Below are 16,280 nucleotides of genomic sequence, written 5' to 3'. Positions count from 1 at the left end.
AATCTTGAGTTTATAATCACAGCTAGGGAAGTTGCTGATCAGATTCCAACTACAGATAGTTTTCACCCCTATTAGGGCTCCTCCACATAGAGTAGGGGTTCTGTTCAGTGTAAGGCTGGGCCAGTTTGACAACGGGGAAAAACCCATAGGCCCTTGAGGTGACAGCCCCCAGTTGGCCCCAGCCCAACATTGGTTCTAAAGCCATGAAAATGGGCCCAAAGGAAAAGCATTTTGGGTGAATGGAACCACCTGTGTTTGATAAGCATATTCACTTTTTTAAGCTCACTATTATTATAAACAAAACTGTGTATGTACAGTATGTATATGTGTATATATAATAGTGTGGAGGAAATAAAAACTGTTCATATGAATCAATGGAAAAACTGAGTGTATGGGACAACATCATACAGTGTCCTTTGATTTTGGCCTTGGTCGTCCAATATAAATCTGTCCTTCAACCTCAAATTCAAGGCAGACAGGAAATCCATGTTCAAAGGCTACCAATTGGTTTCTCTAAGAGAAAGTCCTATTGCCCCCAAAGGTCAGAGTGCCTGATGTCTCTCCTGAGCAAATATTTCCTTATTTGATTTCCAGCTTAAAGTATGCATAGATGGCCAATGGTAGTGATGAGCGAATCTGTCCTGCTTTACCAGAAAATTTACGAAATGGCGAAGATATCAAAGTATCTGGGTGACATTTTTGTTGCGGCGACTTTTTTTGTAGCAAAATACAATAGTCTATGGGTGACTTTTTTGTCGCACACATGACATTTTTGTTGTACGCAAAACTTACCACATGGTGACTTTGTGGCATTGTTCTGCAAAATGTTTGACTTTTCCTTGATGAACTGCACCCAGGTGCATTTACCATTTAATCATGATTGCGGACTTCTTTATGTGTTTTCTCTATATATACATATATGTTTTATTTATTTGTCAAAGACCTGTGGGTTCAGAACTTTTTTTGCTTATTTTTGGTTTTTCTTGCACCCGGGCAGCTGTTTTTTATATCTGAGGTGGCATGATGTGACGCTACATTATTAACCAGCATCAGACTGGCTTTATGACAATAAGATCATAGCATTCCTTGTTGTCTCTATTATTTAGATAGCTCAACGGCTTCACATATTTGGGTAGTGCATATAAGTCTTTCCAAACATTCACATATTTATTTTTTTTTAACAATTTCCGGAACATTTGTTTTCTTTGGATAGAGAGAAACTATGGTGATTTCATCTGTGTCAAAATAATGTAGCCCAGATGGATCATGCTTGGCCTTAAATGTCTGGATATTTTTACAAAGAATGTAAGAAGAATAAGTGTATAATGGAATCATATAATAATCTTTCTGTAAAGATTTATTTATCAGTAGATCCTTCCAGCTGACACGAGGACACCCATTCGAATTAAGAAGGAGGTTCCATAGAAAGATATAGCCTAAAGAAGGGGTTGGATGTTAGCACGTAAAGGGAATACATTGTTATGGAATATGGGCTTATAGTACAAGTTGATCCAGGAACTAGTCTGATTGCCATCTTGGAGTCCGGAAGGAATATTTTTGCCCACTGAGGCAAATTGGAGAGGCTTCAAATTGGGTTTTTTGCCTTCCTCTGGATCAACTAGCAGTTAGGCAGGTTATATACAAATCTAGAAGGTTGAACTTGATGGACGTTTGTCTTTTTTCAACCTAACTTACTCTGTTACTGTAATACATATATAAAATGTGGACTTGGATTTACATTTGACAAAAAACTTGTACTTGATTGGGTTTACTGAAGAAATATTTTACTGATCCTTCAAGTGTCCCTGCTATGCACAAGTTGTTTTTTGTTCAAATAACTTCGTCATTCTCTTCTGTAGGTTGATCTTAGTCATATTTATGGAGACAGTTTGGAACGCCAGCATATTCTTCGCCTCTTCAAAGATGGAAAACTCAAATATCAGGTGTGTTTTGTATCCCCTTTAGAATCCATGTGACAAGGTTCATGAATCCATGTATAATAAAGGCCATCCTGGTCTGTAAACAACATATGACTCCTATACTGACTGCTATCCCAATGTCCCTTTTATCACCTTCCTGGTACATCAATCAATGTACCTTTCTGTAAAAGTCACATATATTATGTTATGGAATTTGGCTACAAGCTGCCACCACACCAGCCTTCAATATAACCTACAATAGAGGCAGGTTTACCCCATAGGCATATGTTGTTATATGTGCATTACCTCCTACAGTTCCTGTGAAATTAATATCAATATTAAGATAAAGCCATAAACTTATTTGTGTTTTAGATAATAAATGGGGAAACATATCCTCCAACAGTAGTTGAAGCTCCAGTCCATATGATTTATCCAGAAAATGTCCCCAAGGAGAAGCAATTCGCAGTAGGGCAGGAGGTATTTGGACTCCTCCCTGGATTGATGATGTATGCAACCCTTTGGCTCCGCGAACACAATAGGGTTTGTGATGTTCTGAAGAAGGAGCACCCTACTTGGGATGATGAGCAGCTGTTTCAAACTACAAGACTAATTCTTATAGGTAAGTAATGCAACACAATTTATTTTGCAAATTGCTTAGCCCACTGATTACAAATAAATGTAAGAAAGGTAAACAGGTCAAAAGTTAGCTATTGCCATTTTGTACTCGCACACTAATAGCATTTGGAGTATTGATATGTAGGCTGGCCTAGTATATTTATACATAGTTATCATATCACCCCTTAAACACCTCTTCTCCAGAGCGAACAATCTAGTGATGTGCGGGCAGGCCCGATAAACCCATGAACCACCTTGCACTTGCAGCTTCCGACTTCCGGTTTTATAGCTGCGCACCTGTTTGCTCCGCCCCTTTTCTGATATCATCGGCGGGGCGGGTCTATAAAAGGAAGCCGGAAGTCAGGCGCAGGTGGAGGGAGGGCAGGTGCTGGTTTTACCCGACCCGCACATCACTGGAACAATCCCAATTTGTCTTTCCTCATAGCTAAGATTTTACATACCTTTTACCAGCTTATCTGCCCTTCTATGCATTTTCTCTATTTCATTAATGTCCTGTTTGAGCACTGGAGACCAAAACTGTACGGCATATTCTAGATGGGGCCTTACCAGTGCTCTATACAGTGGAAGAATCTATGCCCCTATTAATACAGCTCAAGATTTTATATGCCCTTGATGCTGCTGACTGGCATTTCTTGCTACAGCCAAGCTTATTATCTACAAGGACTCCAAGGTTCTTTTGCATTATGGATTTGCCTAGTGCAGTCCCATTAAGGGTATAAGTGGCTTGGATATTTTTACATCCCAGATGCATAAATGTTGAACTTGAAAGACATAGCTATAAATGGATATGAAATACATTATTGGCAGGGTTTATTATCCCTTTTACACAGGACCCATATTAATTCAGTGAATCAGTTGCAACCCAGAAACTAGTTTAAAACTAGTTAAACTATTTTAAGTTAGTTTGACCTAGACATGAGTCGCAATTAAAGCAAACTACAGTTGTGGGCTTGCACTTTTGTGTAACCATTCGTTGTCCTATACACAGGGGAGACTATAAAGATCGTCATTGAAGACTATGTTCAGCATCTAAGTGGATATTATTTGAAACTAAAATTTGATCCAGAATTACTGTTTGGCGTGCAGTTCCAGTACAGGAATCGGATTGCTGTTGAGTTCAACCAGTTATATCACTGGCATCCTCTTATGCCGGAGAAATTTAAAATTATCGAAGATGAATTCGGCTATAGCAGCTTCATCTACAATACTTCCATTATTTTAGACTATGGCGTTGAGGCTCTGGTGGAATCCTTCACAAAACAAATTGCTGGCAAGGTAATGAAAATGTCTAGACTTTCATTTAGTGTGAAACTATAGTAACTTACACATATAGTTGTTCATACAAAAAAAGAAAGAAAAGTGATGTTGGATTATACTTTTTTTGAAGGCAATACAGCAATTACATAAGGTGTCAGCATTCATGTTGAAAGTTAGAAAGCAAAAGATTTGCTTTCTAAGCAATGGGCAGCATTGCTGGTGACATTTGTCTTCAATGTTTTACACAATAGACCCCTAACTGTACTTAAGGTAGAGTCCTGCTTCTGGTACCTGCAGGTACCCACAGAATACCCATAATGTGATCAGGTCTCAGCCAGATTAAACCTCATGTGCCCACTGTGCGGGAGGATTTGGGTATTTTATCCACTGCAGGTAGGCATTCTAGGGGCAACAGAGAATATTCTAAGCTTTCTAATGGAAAAAAAGATCAACACAACTTCACTTGCAGGCAATATGACATCCTTTCCAGTTGGCACTGCAATCACTGCAGGGAGCGGGTTGGATGGACATCAGTGGCTCTGAGAAGGCGGGTAAGTGGGTCCAGGTCAGGCTTAGGGTAAGCGGGTATGGTTTGGGTGCAGGTCTCTAATTTAAGGTGCAGGTATAGGATCCGTTATACGGAAACCATTTACGGAAAGGCCATCTTGCCATAGACTCCATTATAATCAAATAATGCATATTTGCATGTAAGTGCACCTATTAATGAAGTTCCTGCTACCCTAAGGGCTCTTACAGATGAGCGTTTTTAGCTGTGCTCCCCTGCGTTTCAGTTTCATGCATTCAGCCGCAGGGGAGCACAGGAGAAGACGCACTGCATTCTTTTCAATGGGGCTGTACTCACACAGACGCATGTAAGAGCTGAATGCAGCATGTTGCATTTTTTCTGCATTTGGCGCTTACATGCGTCTTTGTGAGTACAGCACCATTGAAAAGCATTCAGTGCGTAGCTAAAAACGCACGTCTAAATGTGGTGGAAATACCAGAGTTCCTAGTGAGGCTGTGTCAATATCGACAGACTTGACTGATTGATGTTTGACCACAATTGCATCTGATGTGTAAAAATATGTAAATGAAAATCTGCATGTGACTGCAATTAAGTGGGAAACATCACAGCATTATGGTTAAGAAAACATTGTGAAATAAGTCTAATTGCGCTTTACACACTTCAGATGCATTTGTGGTTGACCCCGAATTTATATAAAAAATTCAATGTTATGAGCTTCCTGGAAGACCAGAAATGGAACTTTCTTATCAACTTCGCAGATAAAGAAAACAGTTGGAAATAAAACTAACAATTGTGTCTTTTTTTATATAGATTGGTGGCGGAAAGAATCATCCACCTAGTCTGTTGAAGGTGGCTGCAGGTGTTATTGAAGAATCCCGAAACCTCAGACTACAACCTTTCAACGAATATCGAAAGAGATTTGGATTGAAGGCTTATAAATCATTCAGAGATTTAACAGGTTTACTCATTATTTAGTGTTTTTAAGTTTTACATAATTAAATAGCATGCCCAATGTGGCCCACAAGGTTTCAAAGTCACGGTGTGCCCCCCCACAGTATTTTACTATTGGCACAGTTTGACCCCTTAGTGTTTCACAACAGTTTCTATGTGGATCCCACAGTTTCAAAAGCAAAGTGTGCCTCCCAGAGTTTCACTATTGGCATAAATTGGATCCTCCCATTCTTTCACAGTTGACATAGCTTGGACCCTCCCAGTGTTTCACTATTGCCATAGATTGGACCCTCCCAGTGTTTCACAATAAGCAGTGTGGCTCTTCAGTGTAGCACCCAAGTTTTCAAAGGCACAATATGCCCCCCCAGTGTTTCATTACTGGCACAATGAGGCACCTCAGTGTTTCACAACAGGCCCGGGCACAATGTGGCCCCTAAAGTTTCAAAGCACAGAGTAAATGCACGGATTCATTATTTCTTAGTTTGGACCAAGTACAAGCTACTGTTTTATTAATACAGAGATAAAGCAGATTTATTTGAATAAAATAGAGTCTATGGGAGATGGCCTTTCCGTAATTCTGAGCTTTCTGGATAACTGGTTTTCGGATAATGGATCATATACCTGTATAATATTTTAATATATATTTTTGTTTTTTAGGAGAAGAAAAAATGGCAGCACAATTGGAAGAGTTTTATGGAGACATAGATGCACTTGAATTTTACGTGGGGTTACTTTTGGAAAAACCCAATCCAAATTCAATATTTGGAGAAAGTATGGTGGAAATAGGTGCACCGTTCTCTCTTAAAGGACTACTGGGGAACCCAATTTGCTCTCCAGAATACTGGAAGCCCAGTACCTTTGGGGGAGAAACTGGGTTTAATATTGTAAAGACTGCCTCTATTCAGAAGCTTGTGTGTCTCAATGTAAAAACATGCCCATTTGTTGCATTCCATGTGCCAGATGTATTACCTACATTAAAAAAATCTGATGAGCTTTAATTTTGCTGAAAAGATGCATCAATTAAAAGGTATTTTTCTTTTAATGAAAACAGTTTAGAACTTTTTTTCATCATAAACTTTTACCCATTTTAATATATATTTTCAAAATGTATCAAAAGCTGATAACATTCAATATATGCTCCCATGAGAACATATACATGTGGTTTGGTATAATAAATACATACTGTAAGAGCAAGTGAATCCGCACGACTCAGGTCTTAGTGTGAAACATATTGTTTTTTTATTGTGGAGACTGACGTTTTGGACTGCACTCGGGCAAGTCAATAAACCCAGCAAACTGGGCCAAAAAAAATTAAGTGGTGGCAAAGAAATATGACACACTTGTGATGACATCAGCAAACATCATTACCATAAGGAAAATGACACATAGAGCTACCAGTAGCAGCTACTTGTCATAATACCGCCCAACATTTTGGAAATAGAAAGAACAAAAAGATTTGCCCCAGGGAGCGTGGTGAAATTTTTGACCACGCCTGTTTTGTGGCCACACCCCCTATTTACCATGTCCATTTTACAAAATTTGGCAGGTTATGAAAGTTTGAACACATTTCTGTGGTTTTTATTGTTGTTATAGTTTTGCTAATAAAAGTTAATTGCCCTTTATACTTCTCCAAAGAGATCTGCTTATATCATATTGTTACAAAAGTATCTATTCTAGGCTCTGTGCCAAAAGTTACTTAAGTTAGAAACTTTGTATCTTTTTATGGCTGTTCAGTGCAAGAGATCAAAGAGAAAGGCGGGACATTTTAGCAACAAACCCAGGACTGCAGGTTGGGCTGTCAAAATCGGTCCCGGCGAATGGGAGGTAGTTGGAAGGTATGCGTCATGGCTACAAAATGCCAGAAAATAATCTGACATAGACAATACTGAGAATTGTCTCAATTTAAACACACATAGGGGCAGATTTAAGGGACGAATAGTAAATTGGTGTCAGAATTCAGACATTTGATTTTTAATCCCCCAATTTGAATGTAAATTAGACTGTGAGATTTATCACACCTCGAGCATGCAAATGAATTTGCATATTCACCACCTAAAACCTGCCGAGTTCATTTACAAGTCAATGTAATCAATTTAAAGATGTTAATTGCCTTCGGAGGGAAAACTCGATTTGAACTTTCAGGTCGGGGCTATTTGATCTAATATTAGACAATTGCATTTTTTCTTAAATAACCACCCATAGTGTCTAAGCAGAGACAATTATCAGCATTGTCTATTTTGTAGCTGCGACAAGTAGTTGGCGAAAAGTAGCTACATGCATGATTGACCTGAAAAAAAAGTATGTAGTTCATTACCATATCTCATTAACTGACCCCATTAGTTATGCTAATTTTCTGGGATATACAAGGTGATAAACTGTTAAGGATTCTTTTAAATGTATCTTTTAGTAATCTGACTTTTTAATTATTGCTTTATCTCCATTGATAAGTGGCAGGATCCAACAGATAAGGTGGAAATATAGTAGTAGATCCTGTAAAAGTAAGAAAAATAGCCAAGACTAAGTAAAGAAATAGTGGCAGGACAGAGATTAGTTGTGTGATGTTAAACATGAAAAACCCAATATGATGGTCTAACAGGGATTCATGCAACTTAGTTAAAGGGATACTGTCACAGGGAAAACATGTTCTTTTCAAAATGCATCAGTGCTACTCCAGCAGACTTCTGCACTGAAATCAAGTTTTTCAAAAGAGCAACCTGATTTCTTTATATTTCATTTTGAAATCTGACATGGGGCTAGATATATTTTCAGTTTGCTCTGATAAACTTCAGTCACTCTTTACTGCAAGTTGGGGTGATATCACCCGCCACCAGCAGCCTAACAACAGAACAATGGGTAGGTAACAGCTCCCTGGCAGATCTAAAAACTGTACACTATAGTAAAAATCCAGGTCCCACTGAGACACCTTCAGTTACATTGAGTAGGAGAAACAGCAGCCTGGCAGAAAGCAGTTCCATCCTAAAATGCTGGCTCTTTCTGAAAGCACATGACAGGCAAAATGACCTGAGATGGCTGCCCACACACCAAAATTGCAACAACAAAAAAAAAACACTTGTTGGTTCAGGAATTACGGTAGAGTGAATTTGCAGTGTAAACAGTGTAATTTAGAAATAAAAACGACACCATAAAAATCATGTCAGAATCCCTTTAACAAGTACAAGGTACTGTTTGATTATTATACAGAAAAAGAAAATCATTAAAAATAATTATCTGCTCTGGAGTCTGTCCATCATGGGAAAAGGGAGACAAAGAATTGTGTGTACTTTGTTTATACAAAGGGGGAGTCCTGTTAACTGCTTATACATTTTTAAAGGTGTAAAAAAGAAAAAAAGGCCATGGCACACCACTGCAATATACAGATAGCTGTATAGAAAATAAACTTTCAGGACATTGGACTGGTTTTCTAAACATCATCTACAACTCTATCTATAATATGTATTGATGCTTAAAGGGCATTAAACAAGTACAGCAAACCAATTCAATATGCAGGATCAAAAAGGTGTTCTAGGTGTTGCATTGCTAAGAAATGTGTGAGGTCAGTGGTCATTTAAAATTCCGCATAACCTTCATATGGTGATGACTTAAGGTCACACTGGCCGATAAAAGCTGCTGATTCAGTCCTTCTGCTGATGCTATCCTTCCCTGATAGCATGCATTGGCAGCAATTATAATAGCAATATTGAACAGACAGCAAAAAGACTGGGAAAAGATGTTTATTTGGTGACCTCACCAAAAGAGCGGATATTTAGGTGTATGGCCGGCTTAAGAACAGTACTTAAGGATGATGGCAGATGTTGCTATTCGGGGGAGATTAGTTTCCCAGCGACAAATCTCCTTTTCTTTGGGTAACTAATCTCCCCAAATGCCTTGCTGCCGGCAAGAATTTGAATCGCCGCCGGGATGGCATATGTATTGCTTCGTTTTCCAGTCGCATGAACTTGCCTCACAAGGAAACTTTGGAAAACCGAAGTGATCCATAGGCCATCCCACTGGAGATTAGCATTCTTGCCAGTGGGAAGGTATTTCGGGGAGATTCGCTGGGAGATTAATCTCCCGGAATCGCCACATATGCCACCGCCCTTAAAGTACTTGAGAAAAATACTTAAGCCTGTTTTTAAAGTGTTTGAGAGATAACGATCTGAACCACAAAAGCTTTGTTGTTTCTCTTTCATTAAGTTTATTTCTGTGATGTTAGTTTTGATAATATGACTCCCTATTTTCAACTGTATCCAATTTGCAACAAAGTGCAAAAACACATTTTGGTGTATTGGATGCAACTGTAAAAGACAGTGAAATTTTGTGAAGAGAATCACCTGGTTGTGCCCACGTTACCCCCGAATTCTGGGGGAAAACCTGCATTGTGGGAAGTTGTGCTCGAAAGTGAATGAACCTAGAACAGGGGTCCCCAACCTTTTTTACCGGTGAGCCACATTCAAATATAAAAAGAGTTGGGGAGCAACACAAGCACGACAAAGTCCTTTGGGGTGCCAAATAAGGGCTGTGATTGGCTATTTTGTAGCCCCTATGTGGACTGCTTTCAAACTCGGAATTCAAAAATAATCACCTGCTTTGAGGACCCTGAGAGCAACATCCAAGGGGTTGGAGAGCAACATGTTGCTCACGAGCTACTGATTGGGGATCACTGACCTAGAACTTCGAATTTACAATATCTTTCACATGGGACAGACACAAATTACTGCTTTGTATGCAAGAAAATGCATTTATTTAATTTAGAAGCTAAAACAGGTTCCATTACTTTTTTTTCAAGCTTGTGTCAAAAATCAGAGTACTTTCTTTAGTATGATAAAAAGAAGGTAAGTGGGTAAAAAGAAGGTAAGTGACAGCACATTCCCCAGCTTTGTCAGCTGGTCTAGGAGACTAACAACAAATTCTTCCAATACTTAAGCACAAATTACCTACAGGTGTACGTACAACAACATTAAATGTACACAGCTATGCTAAATAGTGTCTTTGTCCTCAGCCTTAAGATCAGTTTTCCCAGGCAGGGTGGGTTCTGAGCCTACTCTCTATTTGGAATGGCTTTGCCATCAATACATGTTTGCTTGTAGCTACTGCTGGAAATGTTTCTCTTTTTCACCTTTGTTATAAAACTGCTCCCTAATTTCATTCTATTCTGAAAGTCAGATATAGTTAGTCTAGCAGGAATCAGTCTCTTACAGCATCATTGCCATCAAAGATACTTGTCATCCAGCTCGATAAGAGGATGCAATGAACCATGTTTCATGTTTGCTAATGGTGACTATTCTTGTTTTCTCAAATAAACCATGTACTTTTTATATTTCAAACCTACAAAAAGATTCCTGCATCCCTTATTTTGCCAAAAGGTCTATACTACAATAAATATGTTTTAGTCTATATCTAGATCACTATCTGAACTATACACTTGAATAGACGGATTACAGATTGAAGTCGGTACAATATCCTTTTCTGGTAACAACCCACACTCATGCAAAAATGCTTCCAGGTCAACAGCAAAAAAATCCACTCCAAGTTGGTCGGTTATCCTCACAAAATTGCCAATTAGTTCCCCTGCTTTATATACAAGCAGGGCTGGCAGGGCATAATTGGTGAATTTTGCACTGGTCCCTAAGAGGGAGCTTTTCACCCGACAAAACTTGACGCCAGGGTACTCTGATGCCAGACAAATTATGCTGCCATTTGCAGCCTCAGACCCTGGAACTTCATCCTCATAAATCAGAATTAAAACACGTGTTTTCATATGTTCTTTGTCCACAGTGTCCAGAAATTCTTCTCCACTAGCAATGTCAAACACTTTTTTAAATAACTGTGGTTGAGAAAGTTGTTTTTTCATCTCTTCTATTCTTTGTTTCCGATACTTCTGTAGAAATTCATCATCCTCTTCATCATTCGGCATTTTGTATTCCTGCATGGCCATCTGCAAAAGTAATATGTCAGAACACATTTTACAGGCCCATGTTCAATTCCTGTGTAACTGCTCGGTTTGAAACTTGACTGCAACATTTAATTTTGTTAACTGATGAGGATTAACATTTCAGATGGACTTAATATTTCAATTATATTCAGAGACATGCAGCCAATATACAAAGGCTCAGTGAGTTCAGGGATGTTACATGTGCCTCCACTGTAAACATAGGATATGTTGCCTGTAGCCTGGCATCTGGTCAGAACACAGTAATATGCATAGTATTAATGCAATTTACTCTTACGTTAATGCTATTCTTTTGACCAGAGATAGAGATATTACTGCTGAAGAACAGGCCTTTGCAGATAGTGTAAAAGGATTGCTACCTGCAACAAAGAGTCTGAGAATTACAAGCAAAAAAGGGGAAGAAATAAGTAGGAAAGTATGGCTATTTCCTTTTAAAGGAGAGAACTAAATCATAAAAATGAATATGGTTAAAAATGTCATTTTATATAGTGAATTTATTGCACCAGCCTAAAGTTTTAGATGATACAGGACATCAAACTTGTCACAGGAGGTCACCATCTTGCAAAGTGTCAAGATGTGACACTCGCATGCTTGGTGTGCTCCGAGCAGCTGTTGAGAAGCTAAATTTAGGGGTTATCGCAAATTATCAAGCAGAGAATAAGGTTGGCCTCTTATATTAGCTGATGCTACAAGGCGGATTATTAAATTGTGATGCTAATTGCACTGGTTTCCATGTAGTAATTATCTATATCGGCCCCTAAGCTCAGTAAGTGACAGCAGCACAGAGCATGTGATGTGAATCAGCAGAAAAGAAGATGGAGAGATACTGGGGCATCTTTGGAGACAGATCTTTACTGCTAAAGGGATGTGGCTGGTACAGAAGTATAAAACATATTGTACAACATTTCTAGCCTACTTCTTAAGTTAGGTTTTAATTCTACTTTAGCATTAGGTTACAGATGGTAGCCCAATAAATGGTGGAAGGCACTGTACTGCTGTCAAAGTATATTTAAGAATTTCATGTGAAGCCAATATTAAAAAGTAAAATGTATTTTAATTTCTGCTTTATCCGTACAGAACAAAAAAAATATTATCAGTTATCTATTAGAAAAACATAGAGTTAATAGTGAATGGAGGCACACCAAATCTTTCAAAAAGTAATCAGAGGTGCAGAGACAAATGTTACCCCTACTTAAGGTAACCTATAACAATGTACTTTATCCGTATGTTCGCACACTCAAAACAAATACAATTTAGAGAATAAGGGTGGTTCAAAAAGAATTGGTTTTACTTTTATGCAGGAATTTTTTTTTTTTTTTTACATGAACAACGCCATAAAACACATGGCATAATTTATACAATATTAAAAACAGTATACAATATCAACTACCCATAGATTATACATGGCAAGCGAGATATCAACAAGGAGCGGATACACCTACCAGCAAAATGAGAATGGCCCCAACGTTTAGGCAACAAGGCCTTTGTCCTGCATAAAAGTAAAACCAATTCTTTTTGAACCACCCTTATTCTCTAAATTGTGTTTGTTTTGAGTGAGCGAACATACGGATAAAATCTATTAGAAAAACGCAAAGAAAATGCATTGCAGAACCAAAAGCACTTACATTTCCTGCATAATTATACTTCAAACAAAGGAAACTTTTAAAAACAAAGGAGACTTGTGAAAACAAAATATCACTAATCACAGTAATACGCAACCCTAGGAGACTTCATCAGGTGTAGCTACTGTATAATTACAGGCAACTAAAAAATGCAGTGCTCTCCTTCCTTTTCCAGAACTGATTATATTCACTGTGTTTTATATACTAAAGTGAACATCACCTTTCCACGTAGCATTTCTTCAAGCTCCTTATTTTTCTGTTTGTCCTTCTCTTCATCAAGGTGAGATTTACAGGTCATAGATAACCTCTTTATGAGCTGTTGCATTTCCCGTCTTTGATCCTCACTTTGTTCTGTCTCAAGCTGCTTATAACGACGCCAGTCATTTATGACCCCTTTGGGACCTAAAAGAAGAAAATATTTATTAAGTGTAACATAGCCAGGTTGAAAAAAAAGAGCGCCCTCATAAAATATGATAATTCTTTTAAAAATAATAATTTCCTTGCTTCACCTCAATGACATGCACTGTGCTGAACGAACGAACACTGCTGTACTCCTCTAGAGAGAGAGAGAAGGTAAGGTAGAAACACCCCTGCTTGACTGAACGCATTGACCAAACTATTTTGCGTTGTATGAGCCTGCATTATCACATCTGCAAAAAGTTGGCAAGAGTCCCCACATGAGCTACTGCATTCATATAAAAACACAGGTTTGAATCTTTATTTCATCCCCATACTAGAATGCTGATAGACCAAGATACCCAGACAATATTTTTCGAGCATGCATACTTGCTGCAGACAAATTTTGGACTATTTGTTTATTTTGGCTCTTGGGTTGGCAGCGAAGCAGTCCTCACTTAACCTACTTATTTAAGTCAAGGTACGAAAGCATAGATCTCTAAAGCAAATAAAGATTATCCTTAAAAATACCTGTATTGACAACACCTCCTTCTTTTCCACCATCCTGTTCTCTACGGCACTTAATTGTTTTATCTTGCTCACTGTCCTCGTCATCACTGCTGCTGCTGTAGTAGTACTGCCCTTTTTCTCCCAGTAGCTTGTCATCGAGGGTGGTCATTATATCTCAGAACAAGTGAGATCTGTATTTCGATTATTAAGGTCTGAAATTAGAAAGAAAAAAAAAAAAAAAGAAATTATGACATAGCTTTACATACATTTAAGTAAACATTCTTGGGTGGGGGGTGCAATCACTGCTCTCCCCAAAGGGGTTAACTAATAAGCAGCCAGGTGGTTTTGGTAGGGGATTATTGGTTGCAGGTGTGGGGGGTATAAATACCGGAGTCCGGCAGGTTCATGTCCTCTTGGGACCTGCATGACCTGGAAGGTGTTTCCACCACCCAATGTTACAGTGTTATGATTTTTAAAAAAAAAAAGTTATGTATTTTATTGTTGCTACTATTTAGGCGGTGATTGCAATGGTAGGTCATAGGCTTTATGGTAAGGAGAAATGGTACATGGTTATAATATAATGGCTCAGTATAGTGAATTAATGGTTGAATGTTAATGTTATGTATAAACCCCTAAATAAAGAACAGCAACCTTTACACTACATTCTTGCGCTGGTCTGTTTATTTCTGGTTTGTATGATAGTATTGAATTGCCTCCTACAATCTCATGGAGATAATGAAAAAAATCTGATTGAAAGCAAATTCTTCTATCACATCACAGCACAAATCCCAAAATTAATAAAACAGTAGCATAAATATCCGGTTGATTTTTGCAGGGATGTGGTCAAGCAGGTGCCTTGGAGGCCCCATACAAGGCCCAATAATCTCCTGACATGGTGCGGATGGACCAAATCTGAAGCTTTTATACATTATAATGTAATGCAAATGAAAGACTAATTTTTTGCGGTGAATGGTTGAAGTTGAAGATAAGGGGGGTTGCTTTTACCTCTGCCCATGCAGGCAGCACTCTAATGGGCCAAATGCAGGTACCTGAGACATTTGCTGCTGCTGCGTGAAAGGTGGTACAAAAAATGGCAGATTGTGTGTAAATGACCCAAATATGAAGAGTAATAATTAAAGCGGGACGTGATCTCGGACCAGTCCCCTCTACACTTAAAACCCTCTACACTTGAAACATTCATTTTAGAGAGGGTGGGTATCAGAGCCGGATTAAGGATTAAGCGCCTGAGCAATGGCCTACCAGGTTTACAATTCGGAAGTGAAGGCGGCTGCTACGTTGCCAGCATTTTACACATCTTTCTGTACAGTTAGCGTTATCGCAGGTCCAGGTAAAACCGTACGAGGATTAGCTCACCCTCTAACCCAAGTAAATGCACAGCTCCCGTTTTTCCGAACACAGACCACAGCTCCGGATCGCTACTTGCACCTTCTGCACAGCTGATATCTGTAAGCTTCCGCCTCCTGTCTTTCAGAAAATCTCAACCCTGGAAATCTCATCACGCGAGACTAGCGTCACAACCGCACGTAATCGCAGTGATGCGACACTTAATCTGCTGTGTGAGAGTTAGGCGGAGGAACGGCGTAAAAAAATAAACTACGAAATAAACATTTTCATTCGTGTTATTTGAATGCTATGCCACTTTTGCTACCAATGTTTCCTCAGAAGTCATTTATAATCTTTGCTTAGAGCTCCAAATTGTAGCCGGAAATATAGAAAACACACTTTGGTGGTTGGAAACTGTTGTATTTGCCGCCTCAGAGCTTAGCCTTTCAATTTGTCAAAAAAAGTATTTTTTTTTTTACATAAACATAGGCCCGGTGAAATGAAGTCTTTTTTTTTTAAGTGGTTTTGGGCTAATATTTTTTTGCAAACAAAGCTGGTCAGAACAAGGGCTAATTTAGGAGCCAACAATGGATGAAATGGACTAAAAATAATCTTTTACTCTGTTTCATTGGGTCCCAACTCTGATGTGTGCAGGTTCACTGTCAGTTCCGCAGTAGAATGTTCTGTGGCCCCAAAGGGGGTGGCCCTAAAGACTTACGGAGGAGTTTGTCACTGAAGGCTACCCATAATCTGTTATTCTGAATTCCAGTCCAGTGTTTTATGTAAAGTCAAGGACAATATTTGTAACAGTTGAGGAACTATGGGCTAATTTAGGAGAATCTAATGGGTACCAACATGTATCTTTGTTTTCAAGCTCTTTTTTGAAAGTGCAGTCAGTGGTTCCCAGATATTTTGCAGGTTGTCAACAGTGCTTGCCACCGTCAGAGCCTCTTCTCCAAACTTGCCCTTAAAGCAGGTATGTCCAAATTTCAAATTTACACCGGCCCATAGCCTAGGGTTGCCACCTTTATGTCTGACTGAGACCAGGCGGGGCCGGGTCCATGACATCAGTGGGCGTGTCTGTGCCGTCAGTGGGTGGGCTATGGCATCAGTGGGCGGATCCGTGTTGTCAGTGGGTGGTGCTATGACGCAGCGATTGGCCGATCGCC

The 16,280-nt window shown here is 39.0% G+C and overlaps 2 protein-coding genes across 3 annotated transcripts in view; one reads left to right on the top strand and one right to left on the bottom strand.

Annotated features, from left to right (window-relative positions):
- ptgs1.S (prostaglandin-endoperoxide synthase 1 S homeolog) overlaps nt 1–6,337 on the top strand; it is a 52,785-nt gene extending 46,448 nt beyond the window's left edge. The window contains 5 exon segments of the mRNA NM_001097920.1: nt 1,860–1,943; nt 2,292–2,538; nt 3,544–3,830; nt 5,149–5,296; nt 5,947–6,337. Coding sequence (NP_001091389.1) covers nt 1,860–1,943; nt 2,292–2,538; nt 3,544–3,830; nt 5,149–5,296; nt 5,947–6,287 — 1,107 coding nt within the window. The 3' untranslated portion in view covers nt 6,288–6,337.
- A 3,676-nt stretch (nt 6,338–10,013) lies between these two features.
- On the bottom strand, nt 10,014–15,325 carry pdcl.S (phosducin like S homeolog). 2 transcript variants are annotated; one of them, XM_018232889.2, is made up of 4 exons: nt 15,142–15,325; nt 13,789–13,979; nt 13,082–13,263; nt 10,014–11,224 (listed from the first exon to the last, which is right to left on the bottom strand). In XM_018232889.2, exons 2-4 carry the CDS (start codon nt 13,934–13,936, stop codon nt 10,676–10,678), a joined length of 879 nt encoding a protein of 292 aa, XP_018088378.1. In that variant the 5' UTR covers nt 13,937–13,979; nt 15,142–15,325; the 3' UTR covers nt 10,014–10,675. The 2 variants fall into 2 exon arrangements, with proteins under 2 accessions (XP_018088378.1, XP_018088379.1); XM_018232890.2 differs by having other exon boundaries at nt 15,028–15,304.
- Between the last annotated feature and the right edge of the window lie 955 nt (nt 15,326–16,280).

The sequence above is a fragment of the Xenopus laevis genome, chromosome 8S (genome assembly GCF_017654675.1).
Source record: "Xenopus laevis strain J_2021 chromosome 8S, Xenopus_laevis_v10.1, whole genome shotgun sequence".
Taxonomy (NCBI): Eukaryota; Metazoa; Chordata; class Amphibia; order Anura; family Pipidae; genus Xenopus; species Xenopus laevis.
The sequence above is the reverse complement of the archived record's forward strand: the minus strand, read 5'-3'. Positions and strand labels throughout refer to the sequence as shown.

What these genes read in the sequence shown, in the direction of transcription:
- pdcl.S (XM_018232889.2), bottom strand. Translation starts at nt 13,936, where the DNA reads ATGACCACCCTCGATGACAAGCTACTGGGAGAAAAAGGGCAGTACTAC. An exon ending in AGGAGGTGTTGTCAATACAG is followed by an intron (nt 13,264 to 13,788) that starts GTATTTTTAAGG and finishes TTCTTCTTTTAG; the next exon opens with GTCCCAAAGGGGTCATAAAT. An exon ending in AAGAAATGCTACGTGGAAAG is followed by an intron (nt 11,225 to 13,081) that starts GTGATGTTCACT and finishes TTACTTTTGCAG; the next exon opens with ATGGCCATGCAGGAATACAA.